This window comes from Sphaerodactylus townsendi, linkage group LG14 (genome assembly GCF_021028975.2).
Source record: "Sphaerodactylus townsendi isolate TG3544 linkage group LG14, MPM_Stown_v2.3, whole genome shotgun sequence".
Classification (NCBI taxonomy): domain Eukaryota; kingdom Metazoa; phylum Chordata; class Lepidosauria; order Squamata; family Sphaerodactylidae; genus Sphaerodactylus; species Sphaerodactylus townsendi.
In genome coordinates this window covers 6,657,712-6,678,156 of record NC_059438.1, presented here as the reverse complement: position 1 = coordinate 6,678,156, position 20,445 = coordinate 6,657,712, and the positions used below count along the sequence as shown (strand labels likewise).

Genomic DNA, 20,445 nt, shown 5'->3' with positions numbered 1-20,445 from the left:
AGAGGAAATTTTCTTTGCCCCCAGAAGACTCTGGGAATGGACCTAGAATTTTGCTCAGACAAAATACCGCATCTCATCTCCCCTTTGGATCCTTTTAGTAGTGAAGAGGAAGGACCAGCACCAGCATGTATTCCCCAAGAGGGATAAAACAGATTGGAGGATCTTTTTCAGCATGAAAATGACCCTACAAGTTGAAAAGACTCCTCCCCATGCACGTCTCCCCCTTTAAATCACACCATTGAAAGCTGCTTTAAAAATATTTGGAAAAAAAATCACAGGACTGCCTGTGATGCATGAAGTTTCACCCTGCATTTTCATAAACAAGTTAGTAAATGTAAAGTTAAGTCCTCTGTGCAAGCACTGGGTCATTACTGACCCATGGGGTGACATCACATCATAGGATTTACTAGGCAGACTTGGTGTTTTGTGCCTTCCTCGGTAGTCTACATTAACCCCCAGCAAGGCAGGTACTCATTTTACTGACCTTAGGTTACTGTCAAAACACTTGACCATTTTTTTTGTATGCCCCAGATATGATAAGATATGGATGAAATATATGAACTTTATTTTTTTTGCAGTGTTCCCAATGGCAAGAGTGTTATAAAATTCCATATCTCCTGAATAGTTCTGATGCGCTTTTTGGTGAGAATGTTGCAAATTTCATTCTTGAGAACAGTGACTTCGAATCGTGTTTTTTCTCACTTGTAATTTTTCTTCATTATACATATCTGTTTTGTAATTTTTTGTTTTCATATGCCAATAAAGAAGAAGAAGAAGAAGAAGAAGAAGAAGAAGAAGAAGAAGAAGAAGAAGAAGAAGAGTTGGATTTATATCCCCCCTTTCTCAAAGGAGCTTACAAACTCCTTTCCCTTCCCCCCTCACAACAAACAACCTGTAAGATAGGTGGGGCTGAGAGAGCTCCAAAGAACTGTGACTAGCCCTAGGTCACTCAGCTGGCACGTGTTGGAGTGCACAGGCTAATCTGAATTCCCCAGATAAACCTCCACAGCTCAAGCAGCAGAGTGGGGAATCAAACCTGGTTCCTCCAGATTAGAGTACCCATGCTCTTACCCACTTCGCCACTGCTGCTCCATTGTTGTTGTTACTGACCTTGGAAGAATGGAAGGCTGAGTCAATCTTGAGTAAGGTGACCAGATGGTCATCTTTGTGAATCGGGTCGGGCAGGTAGATGGCTGCGCGCACGAGCGCACTGCCTTCTGGGGCGCTCCTGTTTCCCACCCTGTCACAGGGCGGGAAACGGGAGCGCCCCAGAAGGCCGTGCGCTCCTGCGGCTGCGCACGTGGGAGGCTGCCGCACTGCCTTGCACCCCAGAAGGCAGTGCAGCAGCCTTCCAAAAATAGGGGCACTTGAAAAAACCCGTGGGACGCGGGACTAATTGTTTTAAGGCGGGACTGTCCCGCCAAAAGCGGGACGTCTGGTCAGCCAAATCTTGAGCCAGCTACCTGATACCAACTTTCAATGGGGCTGAACTCAGGTTGTGAGCAGAACTTTGACTGCAGTACTGCAGCTTATCGTTCTGCACCACGGAGCTTAATAAAACAGCTCCAACTCCACAGTGCAATATCTGGACCGATCCAAAGAGGCACTACTTTTAATTTCTCTGAGAGTTTCAGGCATCCCAGTTTGCAAGCTGAACCAGCCTGTTCGTTCCTTTGCCGATCCTGACTTTGCACCGCAGAAATGCTTCTGCATTACTTGGGGGTGGGGGTGGGGAGGCAAAGAGATAAACAAGCACCCAGGGAGCAATCAAAATGAAGCAAATCTACCTTAATTGCAGCAGAGGTGTGCGGTGCATACACTCTCTCCCCCTTTCCCATTTGTTGGGAAACACATTCATAATATAAGAGGATGCAAAGAACATCATATTAGAGAGCAAATCCGGACCCAGGGGAGATAGCAGCTCAAGCCAGAAAGCAGGGGCAAGGACTGCAAGCTAAGTACAGTGAAATGAAATTTGATACGCCGGCATAAAAAATATTGTCAGCAAGCAGATTTTCATGATCTTGCATTGCCCGTATAATTAATTTACAGTAGTAAAAAAGAAGAGATGCCTGAGCGCGCTGCGTGGGAAGGAGATAAATTTAGATCAAAGCAAAGCGGAACAGGGAAGAGAAGAGTACAGAATAACAACAGAAGACATCTTGTTGGAAATAATATTTGGAGAGAAGAGGAGGGGTGGGAAGAGAACCACCGAAGAAAGTCCGTTTGGGGGGAAAACCTGCTCAGATTGCCGGCGTGATTCAACAACTAAAGCTTGAATCACAGATTTTGTTTAAGAAAAAACAAATAAACCGGCTACAGATGCCACCTTTCCAATTCAGGCTCAGTTGACAGGCAGAAATTCATATTGGGAGGAGGCAGAGAGAAGCAGGCTTACTTAAGGATGTGTGGATTGCTTCTGCACAGAGGTTTTGCCACTTGGCAGCAATTTTCCCCACATTTGTTTTGATGCAAATGTGATTACCACTGGAAGTTCTTCAGTGGCAGAAACCAGACAAGACGCTGGGAATTCTGCATCTGGAGTTTCCGCCATTTGTTTCTCTTTAGTTATCACGCATGCAGGGATATGTTTCAGCTGCAAGGGGTTACCCTTCCCTCTCACATCATGTGCCCCTGCCCAACCTGAGAAAGCTCCAGGAAACCACTGGCCTTTTGTGCACTTACAGTTTGTGATTTGCTTCACTGTGGTTTTCCTATGGTCTTCATTTTGCAGGGGAAATATCCTGCTGCGAAGTGTCCCCAGCTGCACCAATCTGTTCCGCCATTTTGCCTGCCTGTCATTTCCTTTTGGTTTTCATGCAACCTCCCAGGGGAGTGGCGGGGGGGTTGCCTGCCACCTTTCATGCTGGCTTGGGTCTCCATGTCAATTTCATGGCTCTATTTCATTATCGATAGACGTCCAGTTCAAAAAAATTTTTACATGGCCTTTTGGATCCTGGGAAGAGCTTTTGTGTGGGCAGGGAAAGACTGAGTGGAGCTGGAAAACCCAAAGGAAGCTTAACACATCCTAATTCTCTTCACCTTGCCTGTGAAGGGAAAGTTGCACTTTGCCTGGTTTCAGAAATTACAGAACTTCTGTGATCTGAGAGCGCAATGACTTCTGAAGAGGTCAAAATGAGTACATAAATGAGAGTCCAACTCAAAGGGAAGGTGCGCTTAATGTAAGGCAGACCACAAGTGCATAAAAGTACTCATGTGTTTGGGGAAACATATAAGCAATTCCCTGTTACTATTTCAGATTAGTGAAACAGTATGGAGAAAGGCTTAAAGCTCCTACTGCACAGTGGCTGTGATCCAAATCAGACCTCTGCACATTTAATGCAGACTCACAATTCAACCATCTCATCTCCCTTGGCTGTACTTTGGTGTAACATCAACACACTTTGTGGCATGACATCAGCTCTCAGTCATTTTAAAGAGGCATTCCTCACAGCTGCTGTGTGGCTGTGGGAAGATGGAGTCCAGCCCCAGGAACCCTAACATGACTCTTTAAAAATATATGTAACCTCTTGTTCATCCCTCAGCTGCAGTTTTTCTTGCCAACCTGTGTTTGAGGCTGGTGATCCAACTGCACAAGTCAGCTAAGTCCGTGGTTTAAAGTTCATCCAAGAAACAGAGGTGTTCTAAAATCTTGATACACTAACCCCTATTGGGAAAGCTTGGAAAGGCTACGCTTAAGGGAGCTACTCCTCAGCTCTTTCTGTTACTCCTTTCTTTCACAAAAGTGTCCTTGATTAATGGGGAATGGTGGCAGAAAGGGCTACAGTGCAAATATTTAATCATATTTAAGACCTGAATGTTTATGGATGTTTTTGAGCATGCTCTGAAATATCCATTATTACTGGAAAATCTCCACTAGTGAGGTTCCAGCATCTCTCAGTACTGTGCCAAGAGGCAATGAAAGGTTCATTTCCCAGGGTCCCTAGAAGCAGCCGTCAACTTTCTCTGAGCATGCTCAGAAGGATGCAGTATAGGGTCGCCAGCTCTGAGTTAGGAAATACCTGGAGATTTGGGGGGTGGAACCTGGGGATGGTGGGTTTTGAGAAGGGGAGGAGCTTCAATGGAGTATAATATCATATGGCCCATTCTTCATAGCAGCCATTTTCTCCAACTGAACTGATGCTTGACATCTCCACCTACTACTTGGAGGTTGACAACCCAACTTGGGGAACATCGATGCCCTACAGACCAGGCTCTGGTCATGTCATAGTAGCCCTTCATATCAGCTCTTCCTGACACCATCTCTCCCTTCACAAGGTATATGTTGGGAAAAGAGGACAACCAGTAGTAGATAGGACAATCTGATGGAGGGATGGCCTGATGTCAGGGTAAGCCAGTGTGGTATAGTGGTTAAGACTGATGGACTTTAATTTGGAGAAATGGGTTTGATTCCCCACTCCTTCACTTGAGTAGCGGACTCTTATCTGGTAAGCTGGATTTATTTCTCCGCTCTTCCACATGAAGCCTGTTGGGTGATCTTGAGCCAGTCATAGTTCTTTGGAACTCTCTCAGCCCCCCCCCACCCGCCTCACCAGGTGTCTGTTGTGGGGAGAAGAAGGGAAAGGCGTTTGTAAGCCACCTTGAGTCTCCTTATAGGAGAGGAAAGACAGGGTATAAATCCAAATTATTCTTCTTCCTCCTCCTCCTCTTCTTAATTAGGAGCCAAGTCTGAATTTTAAGCGTTTGGGCTCAGCTCATAATGGCCCATTGTTTTCCAAATTGGAGGAGTTAATTTAAACTTCTCCTTCCCAGTTCCAAATTTTGGTACCACCCCTAACTGAAAATAGATCTAGTGAACTGTCTGTAGCTATTTTCACAATCCCTTCTGGCTATAATTATCGCCCAACCCAGTCTAGATATCAAGATAAATCCGCCAAATGTCATGAAGGTATGTGGGCTCTTGCTTCAGGGTGCTTGTCTCACTACAGTAATTAAAGTCTATTTTTCATTAATTATTTTCCCCTTAATCATTAGGAGACTGTACACCAGTGCTTCAGCATGAATATACTCTCCAATGGGAAACCATTGTTTTAAAATGGTCTTCAAAATGGTGCATAAATGCTCCGAGACCAAACTTTTCTCTTCTGATGTTTTTTTCAAGGGAAAAAAAGGCAGTGTGGTTTCCCCAACGTTTTTGTTTTGCAACATTTCCAGATGTACAACCAGAGGTGGGATCCAGCAGGTTCTCACAGGTTCCCGAGAGTAGGTTACTAATTATTTGTGCGTGCCGAGAGGGGGTTACTAATTGGTGATTTTGCCACGTGATTTTTGCCTTAGTCACACCCCTCCTCTCAGCAGTAGCGTGCAGAACTTGAAGCAGTCTAGCAGGAGGTGCACTGGCGTGCATGGCAGCCTGTGCCTGTGTGCATCCGTTTCCCACCCAAGGACTGGCTCAGCGGCTGCGTCCTTGCCACAGCCCCGCCCAGGAATGCCCCACCCCCGCCCAGGACTGCCCCACCCCCGGAATGCCCGGCCACGCCCCCGTTGTGCCTTGCCCAGCCCCATTGGCGCTACGCCACAGTTTGAATCCCACCACCATGGGAACCTGTTACTAATTTTTTTGGATCCCACCACTGTGTACAACCCTGCCCATCACAGGAGTCATGACACAGAAAAGCAGTCCCTGTGGCTTGGTGACAGAAACCTGTCAACAGATGTACAGCTAAATGCATGATGCAAACCCACATTTATTTACGTACTGATCCCCGGCTTCATTTGTAAAGTGAAATATTTTTCTGGGACATCCCCCTCTCAAAAGACATGGGCCACGAGGTTCTTGGCTCCCCTTTTTCCTGAGCAAATGTTGACTATGAAAACGATACTGCAGAATATCACATCTCTAACAGACCTCTTGGGTGGTTATAGATTTTTTACTAAGAATCTTGCACAATTTCACTCATTGAAGAAGGAGAAAAACCATGCTTCTATAGCACTGGAAAAGGAATCCTTTCTGCTTGAATTCATTCATTTAGCTTGAGAGGGAACTTGGTTAAACAAAATTCAAACCTAATCTAGGTTCAATGCCCAAAAGGATTGCCTCCCCCTTTCCAAAAAAAAAAGGCATAAAAGTGTAGGTATAGACAAGCAGACAGGCAGGCAGAAAAGAAAGAAAGAAAGAAAGAAAGAAAGAAAGAAACAAGAAAGAAACAAGAAAGAAACAAGAAAGAAACAAGAAAGAAAGAAACTTGAAAGAAACAAGAAAGAAAGAAACAAGAAAGAAAGAAACAAGAAAGAAAGAAGAAGGAAAGGAAAGAGAAGGAAAGGAAGAAGGAAAGAGAAGAGAAGAGGAAAGAGAAGAGGAAAGAGAAGAGAAAGAGCTTGGAGGAAACTTGAAGGAAGGAACTTGGAAGGAAGGAAGGAAGGAAGGAACTTGGAAGGAACTTGGAAGGAAGGAAGGAAGGAAGGAAGGAAGGAAGGAAGGAAGGAAGGAAGGAAGGAAGGAAGGAAGGAAGGAAGGAAGGAAGGAAGGAAGGAAGGAAGGAAGGAAGGAAGGAAGGAAGGAAGGAAGGAAGCTTTCACAGCTAGAGAATAAATTTCTCATTTTTATGTGGGTCATAAATGAAAGCAGTCAAAGGTAGCAGCACCACAGAAAAATGACTGCAGGGCTGAATTGAACTGGAAATTATTTGAGTCAAAATATTGTTTGAGCAACACTGTCCCAGGTACAGAAGGAAATTTGCTTGGCTTTCAGTTCCTCAGGAAAGAAATAGACCAAAAATTAGTCTGGAAATCCGTGCGCAGTCAGTTTCAAAAGAAAAAAGATCACATTACACCCTAAGGGATGTACCCTGTAAAACACATTGTTCAGTGGCTCAGACCAAAGCCAGGATTTGGAAGACTCTGTTATCCATTGCAAAATTATCCATAAAGATAAAATTCAATTTTCCATCTAAAAAATAGCATGAACTAGTAAGGGATGCAACAGATATAGAAAACTGCAAGATGCTTTATTAATGGAAACATCAGAATTTAAGCAGGGGCAGAGCAAGGGGGAACGGCACCCGGGTCATGTTTGCACCCTGCGCCCCCGCCATGCCCCCGCCACACCCATGCCATGCCCACACACCGGCACACACCCAGGTATCCCCCCCACCCCACTGGGACTATGCCACTGCATTTAAGGGAGTAGCCTGCTAGATTAGATTTGAATCCTTGCTTTGCCATGGAAGTTCACCGGGTGACCATGAGCCAGTCACACACTGTCCGCCACACCTACCTCACAGGGTTGTTGTGAGGATAAAAACTGAGAGGGCATCATGATGTTAAAAGCTGCTCTGGTTCCCCACTGTGGGGAAAAGAGGGTTCTTATATCTAAATAAGGAATAGTTATAGCAGGGGATGGATCACCACTCCTCAGAGTTTATCTGGCCTCCCTCATGCTAGGAGAGAAAGAAGCTTGGTAACAGAGCACATCCTTTGCCAAACGGTCTCCAATTCAATCTTCTCGTCTCCAGTAAGAGACCCTGGGGAAAAACCCTCTGAGCTCTATCAGTGATCTGACTTGACATACAAAGTAGCTTCATACGATTAAGTCGATTCAGAAATTTCCTCAGCCCGCACAGTGTGTGCGTGTGTCAAGTGCCGCCTAGTCACAGCTGACTCATGGCAACTCCTGAAAGGGGCTTTCAAGACAAGTCATTTAGCAGAGGTGGTTTGCCATTGCCTTGCTCTGCAGGGTCTTCCTTGGAACAGCCTTCCCTTCCAGGTAGGGCTAAAGTTCCAGGGGTAGGGAACCTGCGGCTCTCCAGATGTCCAGGAACTACAATTCCCATCAGCCTCTGTCAGCATGGCCAATTGGCCATGCTGGTAGGGGCTGATGGGAATTGTAGTTCCTGAACATCTGGAGAGCCGCAGGTTCCCTACCCCTCGGCTATACCATTCTGCCTTCCCTTCCAGCCCACACAATTCCCCTGGCTTAATTGTCCACCCTGACAACATACTGTGGAAGCTTAACAGTCACGGTAACTATTTAAAAGGTCTTTCTTCTGCCCTTTCTGCATGGAGTAGAAGATGGCATGCATTGCGCGCACACCCTGCCCCGGCTGCAACAAACTCACATCATTTATCCTAACCACGAAGCAGAACAGCTAGATGTGAGTCCAGTAGAACGTCATAGTTCAACAAGATTTTCAGTGCGTGAGCTTTTGAGTGGCAGAATTTCCATTGTGAGATACACGGAGGCAGTTTAAGTTAAGAGACAGCGAGTGGCTTCAAGGCAGAGCGGGGATTTGAACTTTCAGAAATTAGAGATCATCGTTAGTCTCTCGGGATGTTTTGGGGGGTTTTTTTGCAAAAAGAGATTTGAGCCTGAAATGGCCAACGTAGAATGGACAAGCAACTTTCATTCCATTCAATTTGGATTCAGGCAGTGGCGTACCTGCGGGAGGCATGAGGGGGCTTAAGACCCCGGCACCACTCCCCTGGGTCACATGGGGGTGCATTTGGCTGCCTGCCACCACCGGTTGCCCTCTTGCCACTGCTACTTGCTAACCTGCCACTCGCCCACCCTATTGGCCGTTTGCCTGCCCACCCCACTCGCTTGCCCGTGTGGCTCACTTGCCTGCCCTGCTCACCAGTTGCCCACCCTCCCACTTCTTTTCAACCTGGAGAAAGTTTATTCCCTATGCAATCCACTAGCCATGTGGGCCACGAAAGGCTGTGAAATTGCCCTCTCCTCTGTCTTCCATCAATGGAGTTGGGGAGAAAGAAGAGACAGAAGGACAATTTCTTCCCTTTTCCTCTCCTCATAAGATGGATACTGAACAATTTTAAATTGGCGTGGACTGTGTTTGGCCGATCTGTGCCGTGCATTTTCCACTTCCTTGCTCCCTCCATTTCCCTGACACTTAAATATTATAGGAAATCACACACAACTTGGGCAATAATGTCACTATTGGACAAAGGAGCATGATGTAGAGTAATTGGTAGTTAATTTAAGGGGGAAATAATAATTAACTTCCACAAGATTTAAGAAGGACGGGAAGCCAGAAGTGGGAAATGAAGCCAGAAGGGAAAATCAATAGAACATTACTCAAGGATGGCTTTATTAATGAGAGCTGAGAGAAGGAACCAAGGAGGAAGGAGGAAAGCTATCAAATTTGGCATTGCTGCTGATTTTTGGAGACCGGCCAAACTTTTTTTTAAAAAAAGTTGAATGATAGATCATTCCCAAGAGTTGCACTTTTGACATCCATAAGATTTGCAGGGTGCAAGTCTGTATGTGAAGTCAGATTGGGACCAAAAATACACCAAAGAGAATCTCTAGCACAGAAGTCTAAAGCAGAGTGGAGAAAGGCCAAGAATCAGCATCTGCCGTGGCTCAATTAAAACATGCTTGCAAACACATACCAGATAGTAATGGTTCAGGACAAGATGGCCTGGGGGGAGGGGTGGCCAGCCACACTATTGAATGTTTATCTGCTACATTTTTATTCTGTTCTTCTTCCTCACAGCTCTCGAGGGGACATGAATGGTTTCCCCTCATGTTGCCCTCACAACAACCTTATGAGGTTGTCTAGGCAAGGAGACAATGGCCGTTATAGTGAACTTGTCTCCTCAGTTGGGTTATGGACCAGGGTTATCAATGCTCTAACTGCTAAGCCATACTGTATGTACTAGTAATTTTTATCAGTGTTAATGCAGTCTTGCAACACTATCTATCTTATCTATTATTGGTAGATAGATCTATATCTGGATGGATGGATGGATGGATGGATGGATGGATGGATGGATGGATGGATGGATGGATGGATGGATGGATGGATGGATGGGTGGGTGGGTGGGTAGTTTGGTTTGGATTTATATCCCACCTTTCTATCCTGTAAGGAGACTCAAGGTGGCTTACAAGCTCCTTTCCACTCCTCTTCCCACAACAGACACCTTGTGAGTTAGGTGGGGCTGAGAGAGTTCCAAAGAACCGTGACTAGCCCAAGGTCACCCAGCAGGAATGTAGGAGTGCGGAAACACATCTGGTTCTCCAGATAAGCCTCTGCCATTCAGGTGGAGGAGTGGGGAATCAAACTCAGGTCTCCAGATTAGAATCCACCTGTTCTTAACCACTACACCATGCTGGCTCTCAGGGTGAGTGGGGAAGTATATCTAATTGGTATACCATTGTCTACAGGGCTGGGTCTAGGTTTTGGGGGATGCTGGGCAAAATAATCTTTTGTGTTGCCACCCACCACCTACTCCTGGGCATACATGTCCACTCCCATACAAACCCTTCTGGAAAATTCTGTCAGGCTCTTTTAAACCCCAGGAGTGCTGACAGAGCTAAAAGAAACTCTTTCATGTTTCTTTTAGCTCTGCCAGCACTCCTGGGGTTTAAAAGAGTCATGACCAGTGGTGGGATTCAGCAGGTTCGCGCCACTTCGGCAGAACCAGTTGTTAAAATGAAGAAGAAGAAGAAGAAGAAGAAGAAGAAGAAGAAGAAGAAGAAGAGTTGGATTAATATCCCCCCCTTTCTCTCCTGCAAGAAGACTCAAAGGGGCTTACAATCTCCTTTCCCCCCCCCCCCCACACACAACAAACACCCTGTGATGTAGGTGGGGCTGAGAGAGCTCAGAAGAACTGTGACTAGCTCAAGATCACCCAGCTGGCATGTGTTGGAGTGTACAGGCTAATCTGAATTGCTCAGATAAGCCTCCACAGCTCAGGTGGCAGAGCAGGGAATCAATCCCGATTCCTCCAGATTAGATACACCTGCCCTTAATCACAAACCACCGCTTGTAAACAACCAATTGTTAAATTATTTGAATCCCACCATTGGGCATGACCCCCACCAGTTCTCTGGACACCCCCTCACACAAAATGGAAGCTCACCCCCCCCCCCGAGTCCCTGAACCATTACCCAGAAAAAGAGGGCAAGATCAGCTGATTCCTGCTGCACAGAGGGCTGTCCTGGAACACTGGACCAGAGGTTGTGCACCCAGATGCTAGTCTTGACCATTATCCTCCATTATATCCTAGACCTATAAAGTTCTTTTGTGGACTTCTGTTCTTTAGAGTAGTTTCAGTGCATGGCTTATGGCCTTTTCTCCAAGGGTTGCTGAGGTTAGTGGATTTCTTTTTTGTATCTCCTGTATCCGTATAAATATCTTGATTCTATATAAATGCAAATTAGCTAGAATGCATCTGAGATTTACAACTCTCTCTTTCCCATTAACAAGGCTTGTGGTTTCAAACTAAACAGCCTTGCCTTAGTAGCACTCCTCAATTACAAATTATCTCCAGAGGTCAGTTGACTTGAGGGAAATGACCACTTTGAAAGCTGGATTCTATGCAGTGGCGTAGCGCCAACGGGATAGTTGGGGCAGTGGAATTCCCCGGGCGCCCGCTTGTAGGGGTGTGTGGCTGGGGCATGGAGCGGGCATGGCAGGGCATAAAGAGGGTGTGGCAGGGCACAAGTCGCATGCGTGCCCTGGGCGCAGTTCCCCCTTGCTTCACCCCTGATTCTATGCCATTATATCCCCCCAACCCTGACCTCCCACCCTCCAAATCTCCATGTCCTTCCATTCACCAAACCCTGTCCTCCTTCAGGGATATATAATATAGGGTTGCTAGCTTTGCATGGTGAAATACATGGAGATTTGGGGGGGGGGGGGGCTGAAGAAGCTGAGTTTGGGGAAGGGAGGGATTTCATATAAGGCCATGGAGTCCACTTTTTTGCTGCTTAGCATGCACAGAATACTCAATGTGGAGCAGCAAAAACAAGAGAAAAAACTCTCCACCCAACTCCTTGTCTTTGCAGAAAACCAGGAAGGGGACAGAAGCCCAAGTCCAAAGAGGATCTCCTTCATTTATTAACAGACATTTTTTGCAGCTGCTGCAGGAAAACAGAGTTGGGTCTGGAGAATGTGGTGGACTTATTGCTAGTGTGTTAAATTGATGGGCTTAGAAGGCGTAACTCTGCTCAGGAGTGAACCGTCCCTCTTGTCGTCTTGCTTTGCCTACTTTGAAGAGGATTCTTTCAATCATTAAATAAGCATTAACAAGCTTGATTCTTTGAATTGACAGGACAGACCATAATATCATAGTGATTTGTCACTGTGGCAGCTAAAACTGCATCCTAATCCAAGGAAGTAGAGCATAAACTATTTAATTTGGCGTTTCTGTACTTTTTTTTTCAGCCAACTCTTGCTCGGAGGATAATGGAGCTGAAAAACCACAATGCTGTAAATGAAGTGGTTTGAGAAAGTCCCCGCCCCCATCATGTGACAAAGAAAACTTTGACTCATAAAAGAGTATACCCAAAAATCTCGTTGGTCTTTAAGGTGCTACTGAGTCCAAATGTAGTTCTTCTTTTCCCATCATATACACCACACTTTTTTGCCTTTCTGACACCTCTCATCAAACAGGTTCTACATGTTTGTGAAACTATCTAAAAGCCTACTGCACCTGTTTACAAAAAGCCAAAGAAGAGTACCAGTATGTGCACACATAGTGATTAGCAGTGATCTCCTTTCAAATGATTTTCAGTTCTCTGGAAATGTCATCATGCTTGTCCAAGCCTGAGTTTGACTTGAAATTATATGTCAGAGGTTTTCTGCCTGCAATCACTAATGGTTCTAGTCTGGAGGAGTCCCTCTAGAGTAGGCCATGCTTAATGATGAACCATTCTTGGCGTCCCCATAGGTATGCTGTGCAGATAACATTAGGAGTACGCTACATCTCTGTACAGACCATTCATGATCTATCAGCAAGCTGCAATCCGCACAACCAAACATTTAATGAACCATTCACCTGCATTTGAACAGTTTGCATATGCTTGACTGTGCAAAGAAAGTCTGTTCTCACACAGCTTTCCCAAAGCTCTCTCACTCCCTGTGCTTTGGCTGCTTTTACCTCATTAATATTTCACTGTTAGTGGACTTTTATGTGCAACATCTCCCAGAACTGTGCGGATCTGGAACAGTTAGTCCATGTCTCGAGGCTGCACAGTTTGTTATCTGTGTGGGCCATCCTCTTACCTATATGACTGGTGTTTGTTAGCAAGAAAAACAAATGAACTGTTTAGATCCGGAATAATTTCTGCATGCGCACAGCCTCATAGGCATTGTAGTTATTCTTCAGGAAACGACTAATTGCTCCCTGAAGAGCCGTGTGGCTCCTGTCTGGCAAATATCACCTCTCTCCAAATGTGAAAGGCCAATGCTGTTCCATTTGATCTGTGAGGTGAGGCAGGATGAGAGCTACTTGGTTATTTATTCACAGAAGAGCTGTCCAGGCTGCAAAGCCAGCAAAAGCAGCTGCAGCCCAGGTGCAAAGATATCCCCATGATGTTTTACTTGAACACTGAGCAAAAACATTGCAGCACGAAGTTTGAATCGTATGTGAATGAGCTGCTCAATCGTATTAAAGATCAAATGCTGATCACAGGAGTCTTGAAGTTCATCACAACCTTAACAAACTGGGAGAACACTGGGAGAAGTCCAGGAAGGTGTATCCCTTCTCATCCTAACAAGGGAACATAGTGATATGAACACATCATAAGAATCAGCACTGCCTGCTACTTGCTACCCAGAAGTGGGTTTGGGCAGTCCATACATAGAAGATTAATCAGGATTAGGGTTCGTTACAATGCTTAGGCAAATACTGGGCATTTGGGGTGTGGAAAGTGTCTGGGGAGAATGAAATTTGGGGAGGATGTGATGGCACTTCCTGGTGACACTCTAGGAACTTTACGTATTTTTTATGGTACAGAACATATGGTAGAGACTCAAGGAAATTCCTAGAGTCACTATGGGGGCCATTTTTTCTCTCATTCCTCAGTAACCCAAGGATGGGAGATTGGGGCTGGGGCATTCCCTACCAGACCCAGGCAATTGGAAAGTCTACTTGGTAGCCCTACTGTCCTAAATTCCATGGGGACAAATAATATAGACATATGTTCATATAGCTGTCAATAGGATTATTCATTTAAAAACACACCTCACATACTCAACACATTGCTTTCAAGGCAGCTTCCATATTCAATGCAAAAATGTAAAAATAATTCAATGTAAAAATGTAAAAACAATCCAGTCTCACTGGCCTATAGCCGATTCCTCCCTCTAACCAAGCATGGAGAGTTCCTCCAATGGAACAATGGTGGAGGAAGGCTCCAACCTTGGCTGGGTAGATTGGTAGGATACAAGTCAATTAAAAATTATCATATCCCGTTTTTGGAGCACTAAAATGATTTGCAGAGCAATTCTCTGTGCTGATTCCTTGGAAGTAAATCTCACTGCATTCAATGGAGCTTTTTATCAGGAAAATGTGCATAAGGTAGCGCTGTTGGAGCCATACGCTTTTGCAGTCCATGTTTCACATTCCAGTTTTCCTGGAAAAGGTTGTCATGCGTGCTTTCCCCTTCCTTAAAGTAGTCTAAGAGAACGAGTTGTGGAAGAGGTGGATGGACACTACCATGAATTAATCTCTCCAGTTCTGTTGCCAGTTACAGCAAATCCCTTCTGCTTTTCAGAAGCACTTGCAAAACGGAGTTCAATTTGCACTCACCCCATTCATTGCCAATTCTAGATAACACCATTTTCATGATTAAGTATTTCTCTCCACTGATTGTGTAACGCTCTTTAAAAAATTATTGCCACTGTACTTTTTCACAGGGTAGTTAAAAACAATCTGCCAAGCTCCTGAAGGGCAGGGCACACATTTTTTCTTTTAATACTAAAGATGCAAGTCAATCTTATCCATAGAAAGATTGCAAGGAGAGATGCTCAATTCTAGTAGTTCAAGAGGGACAGCTGTGCTAGCCGATTGCAGCAAAATTAAACTGAAGTCTGGCGACTCCTTAACAATGAACACAATTTTTTCCAGCTTTTGTGACTTAGAACTCACTTTGTTGGATGCCCTGGAGACTTTAGCATCAGAGGCGTATCTAGGGAAAATGTAGCACGGTGCAAAAACTGAGTGTGTCCCGTCCCCCCCACCCCATATGGGCGGCCACCCTCTCCCCACCCTGACCAACCAACTTTTTTTGCACCAGGTCTTCAAGTCAGTGAATGGACCCAGGGGGAAGAAGGCACATTCAGAGCTAGAGTCTTTGCTGATTTGTTGCAAGATGCTCTTTGGGAATGGCCAACATTAACTCCCATTCGCTCATCATTTTCAAGTCCAACTCAGAGGCTTTACAAGTTCCCCATTCCCAAAGTTTAGACAACTATAAACATTTCTTATAGGGTACATTTAAAAAGAAAAAACGATTGCAGAATCTTTGATTTAAAGGTTGCAACATTGATCTGAAACAGGTGCAGGATTAGGTAGTTAAAATAGCACTTGGATAAAAAATAGCTCGCAAGTTGCTGAAGTACAAAAGGTTCTGCAGGCTGCTAACAAAATACTGATTCTTGTGTTCATCAGTACAGTGTGTTGGAGTGTGTGTGTGTGGGGGGGGACTGACAGATGCTATTCGTGTGTGATCACTTTGAACCGTCAGCCTAGAGAACAGTATCAACAGTTACGAATTCCTCCAAGACCAAAAAGATTCTCGGGGTATTAGCTTTTGAGAGTCACAGCTCCCTTCAGCGTGGTGTAGTGGTTAAGAGCAGGTGCACTCTAATCTGGAGAACCAGGTTTGATCCCCCGCTCTGCCACTTGAGCTGGGGAGGCTTATCTAGTGAACCAGATTAGTTTGTGCACTCCAACACATGCCAGCTGGGCGACTTTGGGCTAGTCACAGTTCTTCGGAGCTCTCTCAGTCCCACCAACCTCACAGGCTGTTTGTTGTGAGGGGGGAAGAGAAAGGAGATTGTAAGCTCCTTTGAGTCTCTTTACAGGAGAGATAAATCCAAACTCTTCTTCTTCTTCATTATCATCATCATCATCAGATACTAGCAAGTCATATCTGCCAAAAGTAGCCACATTGACTTGCAGTAGAAGAGCAAGATCTGATGAACAACGGCTGTGGTAACGGCTTTCATGTTTGATACATCAATTCTTGGTGGTGGGGGGTGAGGAAGAGATGAAAAATTTTGTTGCAAAAAAATCTCATCAAACTTCCCTGCTTGGTGAAAACAGAACCCAGCATCAGACCCTGCTTGTCACAGCGATCAAACCATTTACCCAGATTAAATAGCCAGCTATGACCTGCCCCTCTCCAAGCACCAAGTAGACACTAATGAAAGGCTTAATTTCTCAGAATCTCCCTTTAGTTCCACCAATAATGCAAGATACTTTAGTTTCAGCCCTTTGAATCCACCAAATTCCCCTCTAAATTAAGTTAAACTGGAGGGTCATCCTCTTTGTTACCCCATGGCAGAAGTAGCAGTGTTGAGCCCACGTTCCTTCCAAGTGATGTTTTCTCTCTCCAACTACCATGGAGGAGAAAAATATGACTTCAGCAAAAATAATTGTTAATTTTTTAGTTCAGTTTAACTTCCCTTCCTGAGCAGAGGGCACTATCAACAGCAACAAACGTTCCCCTCCCATTTCCCCTTCCTATCACATTGCTCCCTACAGAGAATGGCCTTGAAAACCTGCCATTGGGAGATAATCCTGTCCTACCTTACAGGGTTGTTAAAGGATAGATGCCTGAGAATGTACACAAACCATCTAAAAAGTTATAGAAATGCTATGCATTATTACTATACCATTGGGAGCAGGTCCACTTCAACAGAGGGAGTGGGCTGTGTGGCCAAGGTGTCAGATTGTAGTCTCCAAGACTTGGGTTCAAATCCTCACCCAGCCACAGGTACCGGTCACCAGCTGTCCCAACCCAGCCCACACTACAGGGCTGTTATGGAGATGAAAAGGGAATTGTATGTATACTACTCTCAGCTCCCTGATGGAAAGAAACAATGACATGCTTTGGATCATCTTGATGGTCCAGAGCAGCAGATCTGTTGTGACATTGACCTGGAAGCTGGCAACTAAAAGCAGTTCAGTGCTTTAATTTCCCTTCTTGTCCATCTTTGAGAATTAAGTACCTCCTCTGCCTACTATTAACACTAATGGCAAAGTTGCTTTGGAGCCAATAGCCCCCAAAAGACAAATTGCTGGTCTCTTAATGGGATATTGGCAGGTTCCCAACTTTGCTTAGCGAGGCGGACGTTCCAGTAGTCCAGTTTGCCTGGGATATGTTCTCTCCTGCCTTGCAAACCCTGATTATAGAGTTGCCAACTGCAGCCTCCCCCCCCCCCAAAAAAAAAAGAGCTCCTGTGCTTTGAACAAACCTCTGCATTGAGTTGTTGAAGTTTTTCTGGCACAGAGATTAAAATGACAGGATCCCTTCGAGGCTGTTCAGCAGCAAGCCGCTGAAAGCCCAGGAGGGCTATTGGCAGGGAAATGTTGGCAACCTTTCTGTATGACAGCGCCCCTTTGATGTAGTTTTGTTGGGGGTGGGGGTAATGAAATGTACAAGCAGATGGGCATGCTTCCAGCCCTGTCCTGTGCAGTTTTACTCAGGAGTAAGTCCCACTGTATTTAGTAGGACTTACTCTCAAGTAAATGCGCCTAGAACTGAACATTAGCATTTTGCCCATCTCATGGCAAAACATCCCTCTCTAATCTGAGATCCTCAGTCTACTCTAGATCAAACCCGGTCAGTCTCATTCCAGGGAAGTCGCAACTTTCCTTCCAAGCTTCTTCTGCTTTTTGCATGTTTGGTGTGGTTCGGCAAAGGGGGTGGGGAGGTGACCCTCAAAGGTTTTAATGGAAAAAAATCCTTGCTGGATCAGAATCCACCTAGCCCACCTAAAAGCTCTCGAACTGGGTAAGGCAAGCAGGCAGCATCCTTTCTCTGCCCCTTCCCAAGCCAGAGGTAGATTGCTCCTGCACATGGAGGTTCCACAGCCAACATCTCCCAAACAGGCGCGTTTCCCCCCTCTCCTAGGGGGACTCTGTCCTAGAAGTAGTCGCGCGGAGGGGGGGGGGGATTCTCAAGTCTTGCAAGGACTGCAAGTCGCCTAGCAACTGAAAAGATGGTTTGGGGGGGGGGGGTCGGTATTGCCTGTTTAATCCATATCCCTTTTAGTCGGCTGAGCTGCACCTGCACCTGCCCCGGCGGCGACCAAGCCCCCTAGAAGCGTCTCCTTGCAGCTGAGCCGGGGGAGGAGTGGGAAGCAAAAACCGGGGCGGAGAAGCCCGGGCCAAAAACTCACATCCAGGATCACGGAGGCGCCTTTCCGCTGCTCGGGGGCGCAGGCGGCGTGTCCGGCGGCCTCCTGCAGGAGTTCCCGGTCGGGGAGGCTGGTCTGGTCGCTCATCTTGGTGACGATCCAGCGGAGCAGCCCGTCCAGCCCGCCGATCTGCGGCTGCTGTTTGCGGAGGAGCCTGTGGACGCTCTCCCGGCAGTAGCGCGCCGCTTGCTCACACATCTTTTACGAGCGCCTTCATGCTGGAGCCGGGGGTATTCCCTCCCACCCGGGCGGCGGCGGCGGCGGCGGCGGCAGCCCCGCGGCGGCACAGGCTCCCGGCCCCAGCCCCCAACCCAACCCAACCCCAACCCCAGCCCCCGCCGCCTGCCTGCCTGCCTGCCACGCGCCCGCCCTGGAGCTGGAACTGGAGCTGGGGCGCGGGGGGAGAAGGAGAAAAGGGGGCGGAAAGCCGGCAGGAATTGGGGGCTGGCTGGGGCGCTGCAGCGCACCGGACCAGGGAGAAGTAGGCAGGTCTCAGAATCCGAGGAGCATACAGTGGGACTTTGAGGAAGAGAAGGGGGGGGGAGCAAAAATCTTGGCCCCCCTCATCTCTTTGTCAAGTTTGATTTTATATATATTCACGCACACATTTATAAATATATACACACGCATACATATATGTGTGTATCTAAATCTATCTCTCTATATGTACACATACATATATATAAACTCATATGTGTAGATCTATACACATCTATACACATTTTATATACACACCCACACCCACCCACCCACCCACCCACACACACACACAAATTAACAACACAGTTTGTGAAGATGTACTCCCTAACTGGGTGACCCTGAATTCTTTATCATGATATCCCCCAAATTATTTTTGTATTGGGGAAAGATTGCCAATCCCATTCATTCTCCTAAAATGCATTTCCTTCAGCAAGAATGCAGTATTGGGTGCTGTGTGGTTTCCGGGCTGTATGGCCGTGTTCTAGCAGCATTCTCTCCTGACGTTTTGCCTGCATCTGTGGCTGGCATCTTCAGAGGATCCTCTGAAGATGCCAGCCACAGATGCAGGTAAAACGTCAGGAGAGAATGCTGCTAGAACACGGCCATACAGCCCGGAAACCACACAGCACCCAAGTGATTCCGGCCGTGAAAGCCTTCGACAATACAATGCAGTATTGATTAGCATATGTTCATCAAGAAAATATTTAATTATATATGCAATAAAATGTGTCAATTTTGATTTCTAGGTTGTGTGACCATGGTCTGGTAGTTTTTGTTCTGAACATTTTGCCCACGTCAATGGCTGGCATTTTCAGAGGCCTGTCACAGTAAGATGTGTTTCTTTCCATGGCAGGTCTCTGAAGGTGCCAGCCATAGATGCAGGCGAAAGTCCCCTTCTGCACAAACCTTTTAAAACATTTTGAGGCAGGAAATGAGATGTTTCCTCCATTCCTTCCATCCCCCCCCCCACACACACACTGTTCCAAAAATGTTTTATTTCCAGCCTCAAAACATTTTAAATGAATCCCCTTTAAAATGATTCTTTGCCCTGAAACGTTTTTCAAAACGTCTTCACTTACTATATGATCTATTTACTACATTTTCCATGCCTCTGTGCCATCTCCAAATTTTCTTCATGGTGCCATTTTATCACATCACTGAGCTTATTCTGTTCTCCCCTCGCCTGTTTGTTTTCATCACTTCTGTTTGTTTTTGGGGGGTAAAATCTTCAAAGTGTCAATTACAAAAGCTAGAAGAAGCACTGAAGCATCATTTCAACAAATAACCCCCAAAAAGGGAGGGGGAACACCTAATGGTGGCCATGAATTCTTTTGAGGGAGTGAGTGTGGACAAACATCGTCCTGGTGGTGGTGGGGGGTTTAAAACATTTCACAAATGTTTCAGATGATTTGTGTGGAAAGGGTCAAAGTTAGGAAAGAAAACAACCAAACCATGGCCACACAGTCCAGAACCTCCAACAGCCAGTTGATTCCAGCAGTGAAAGCCTTTGACAATACATTTGTCCATTTTCTTTTCCAATTCACCCCTCTATTTGCAGGGGCCTAAGATGATCAACCAGCAGAGGCGTTGACAACTCATGAAGATGATGCCAGTTTGATACTGAAGCCGAACAAGTTGGGCCCTCTGAAAACTACCTGCCAGGAGATCTCCTGGGAAGCCTGAATATAGCGTGATGCTGACCCAGATCGTTGGGCCATCTTCCTCAATTGTGACTTCATTCCTAGAGTTCCTGGTTACGCCATGAACACATTTCGTGCTCAGTCCCTCTTCCAAGGAGTCCAGTGGTGCCTTAAAGTCTTAAAATGTATCA

General features: G+C 45.9%; 1 protein-coding gene across 1 annotated transcript in view; it reads right to left on the bottom strand.

Moving 5' to 3' along the window:
* NECAB2 (N-terminal EF-hand calcium binding protein 2) overlaps window positions 1-18,439 on the bottom strand; it is a 164,774-nt gene extending 146,335 nt beyond the window's left edge. Inside the window, exon 1 of the mRNA XM_048516258.1 lies at window positions 18,117-18,439. Within this exon, the coding sequence (XP_048372215.1) occupies window positions 18,117-18,332 (216 nt within the window). The 5' untranslated portion in view covers window positions 18,333-18,439. The remainder of the gene's footprint in view (window positions 1-18,116) is intronic.
* Between the last annotated feature and the right edge of the window lie 2,006 nt (window positions 18,440-20,445).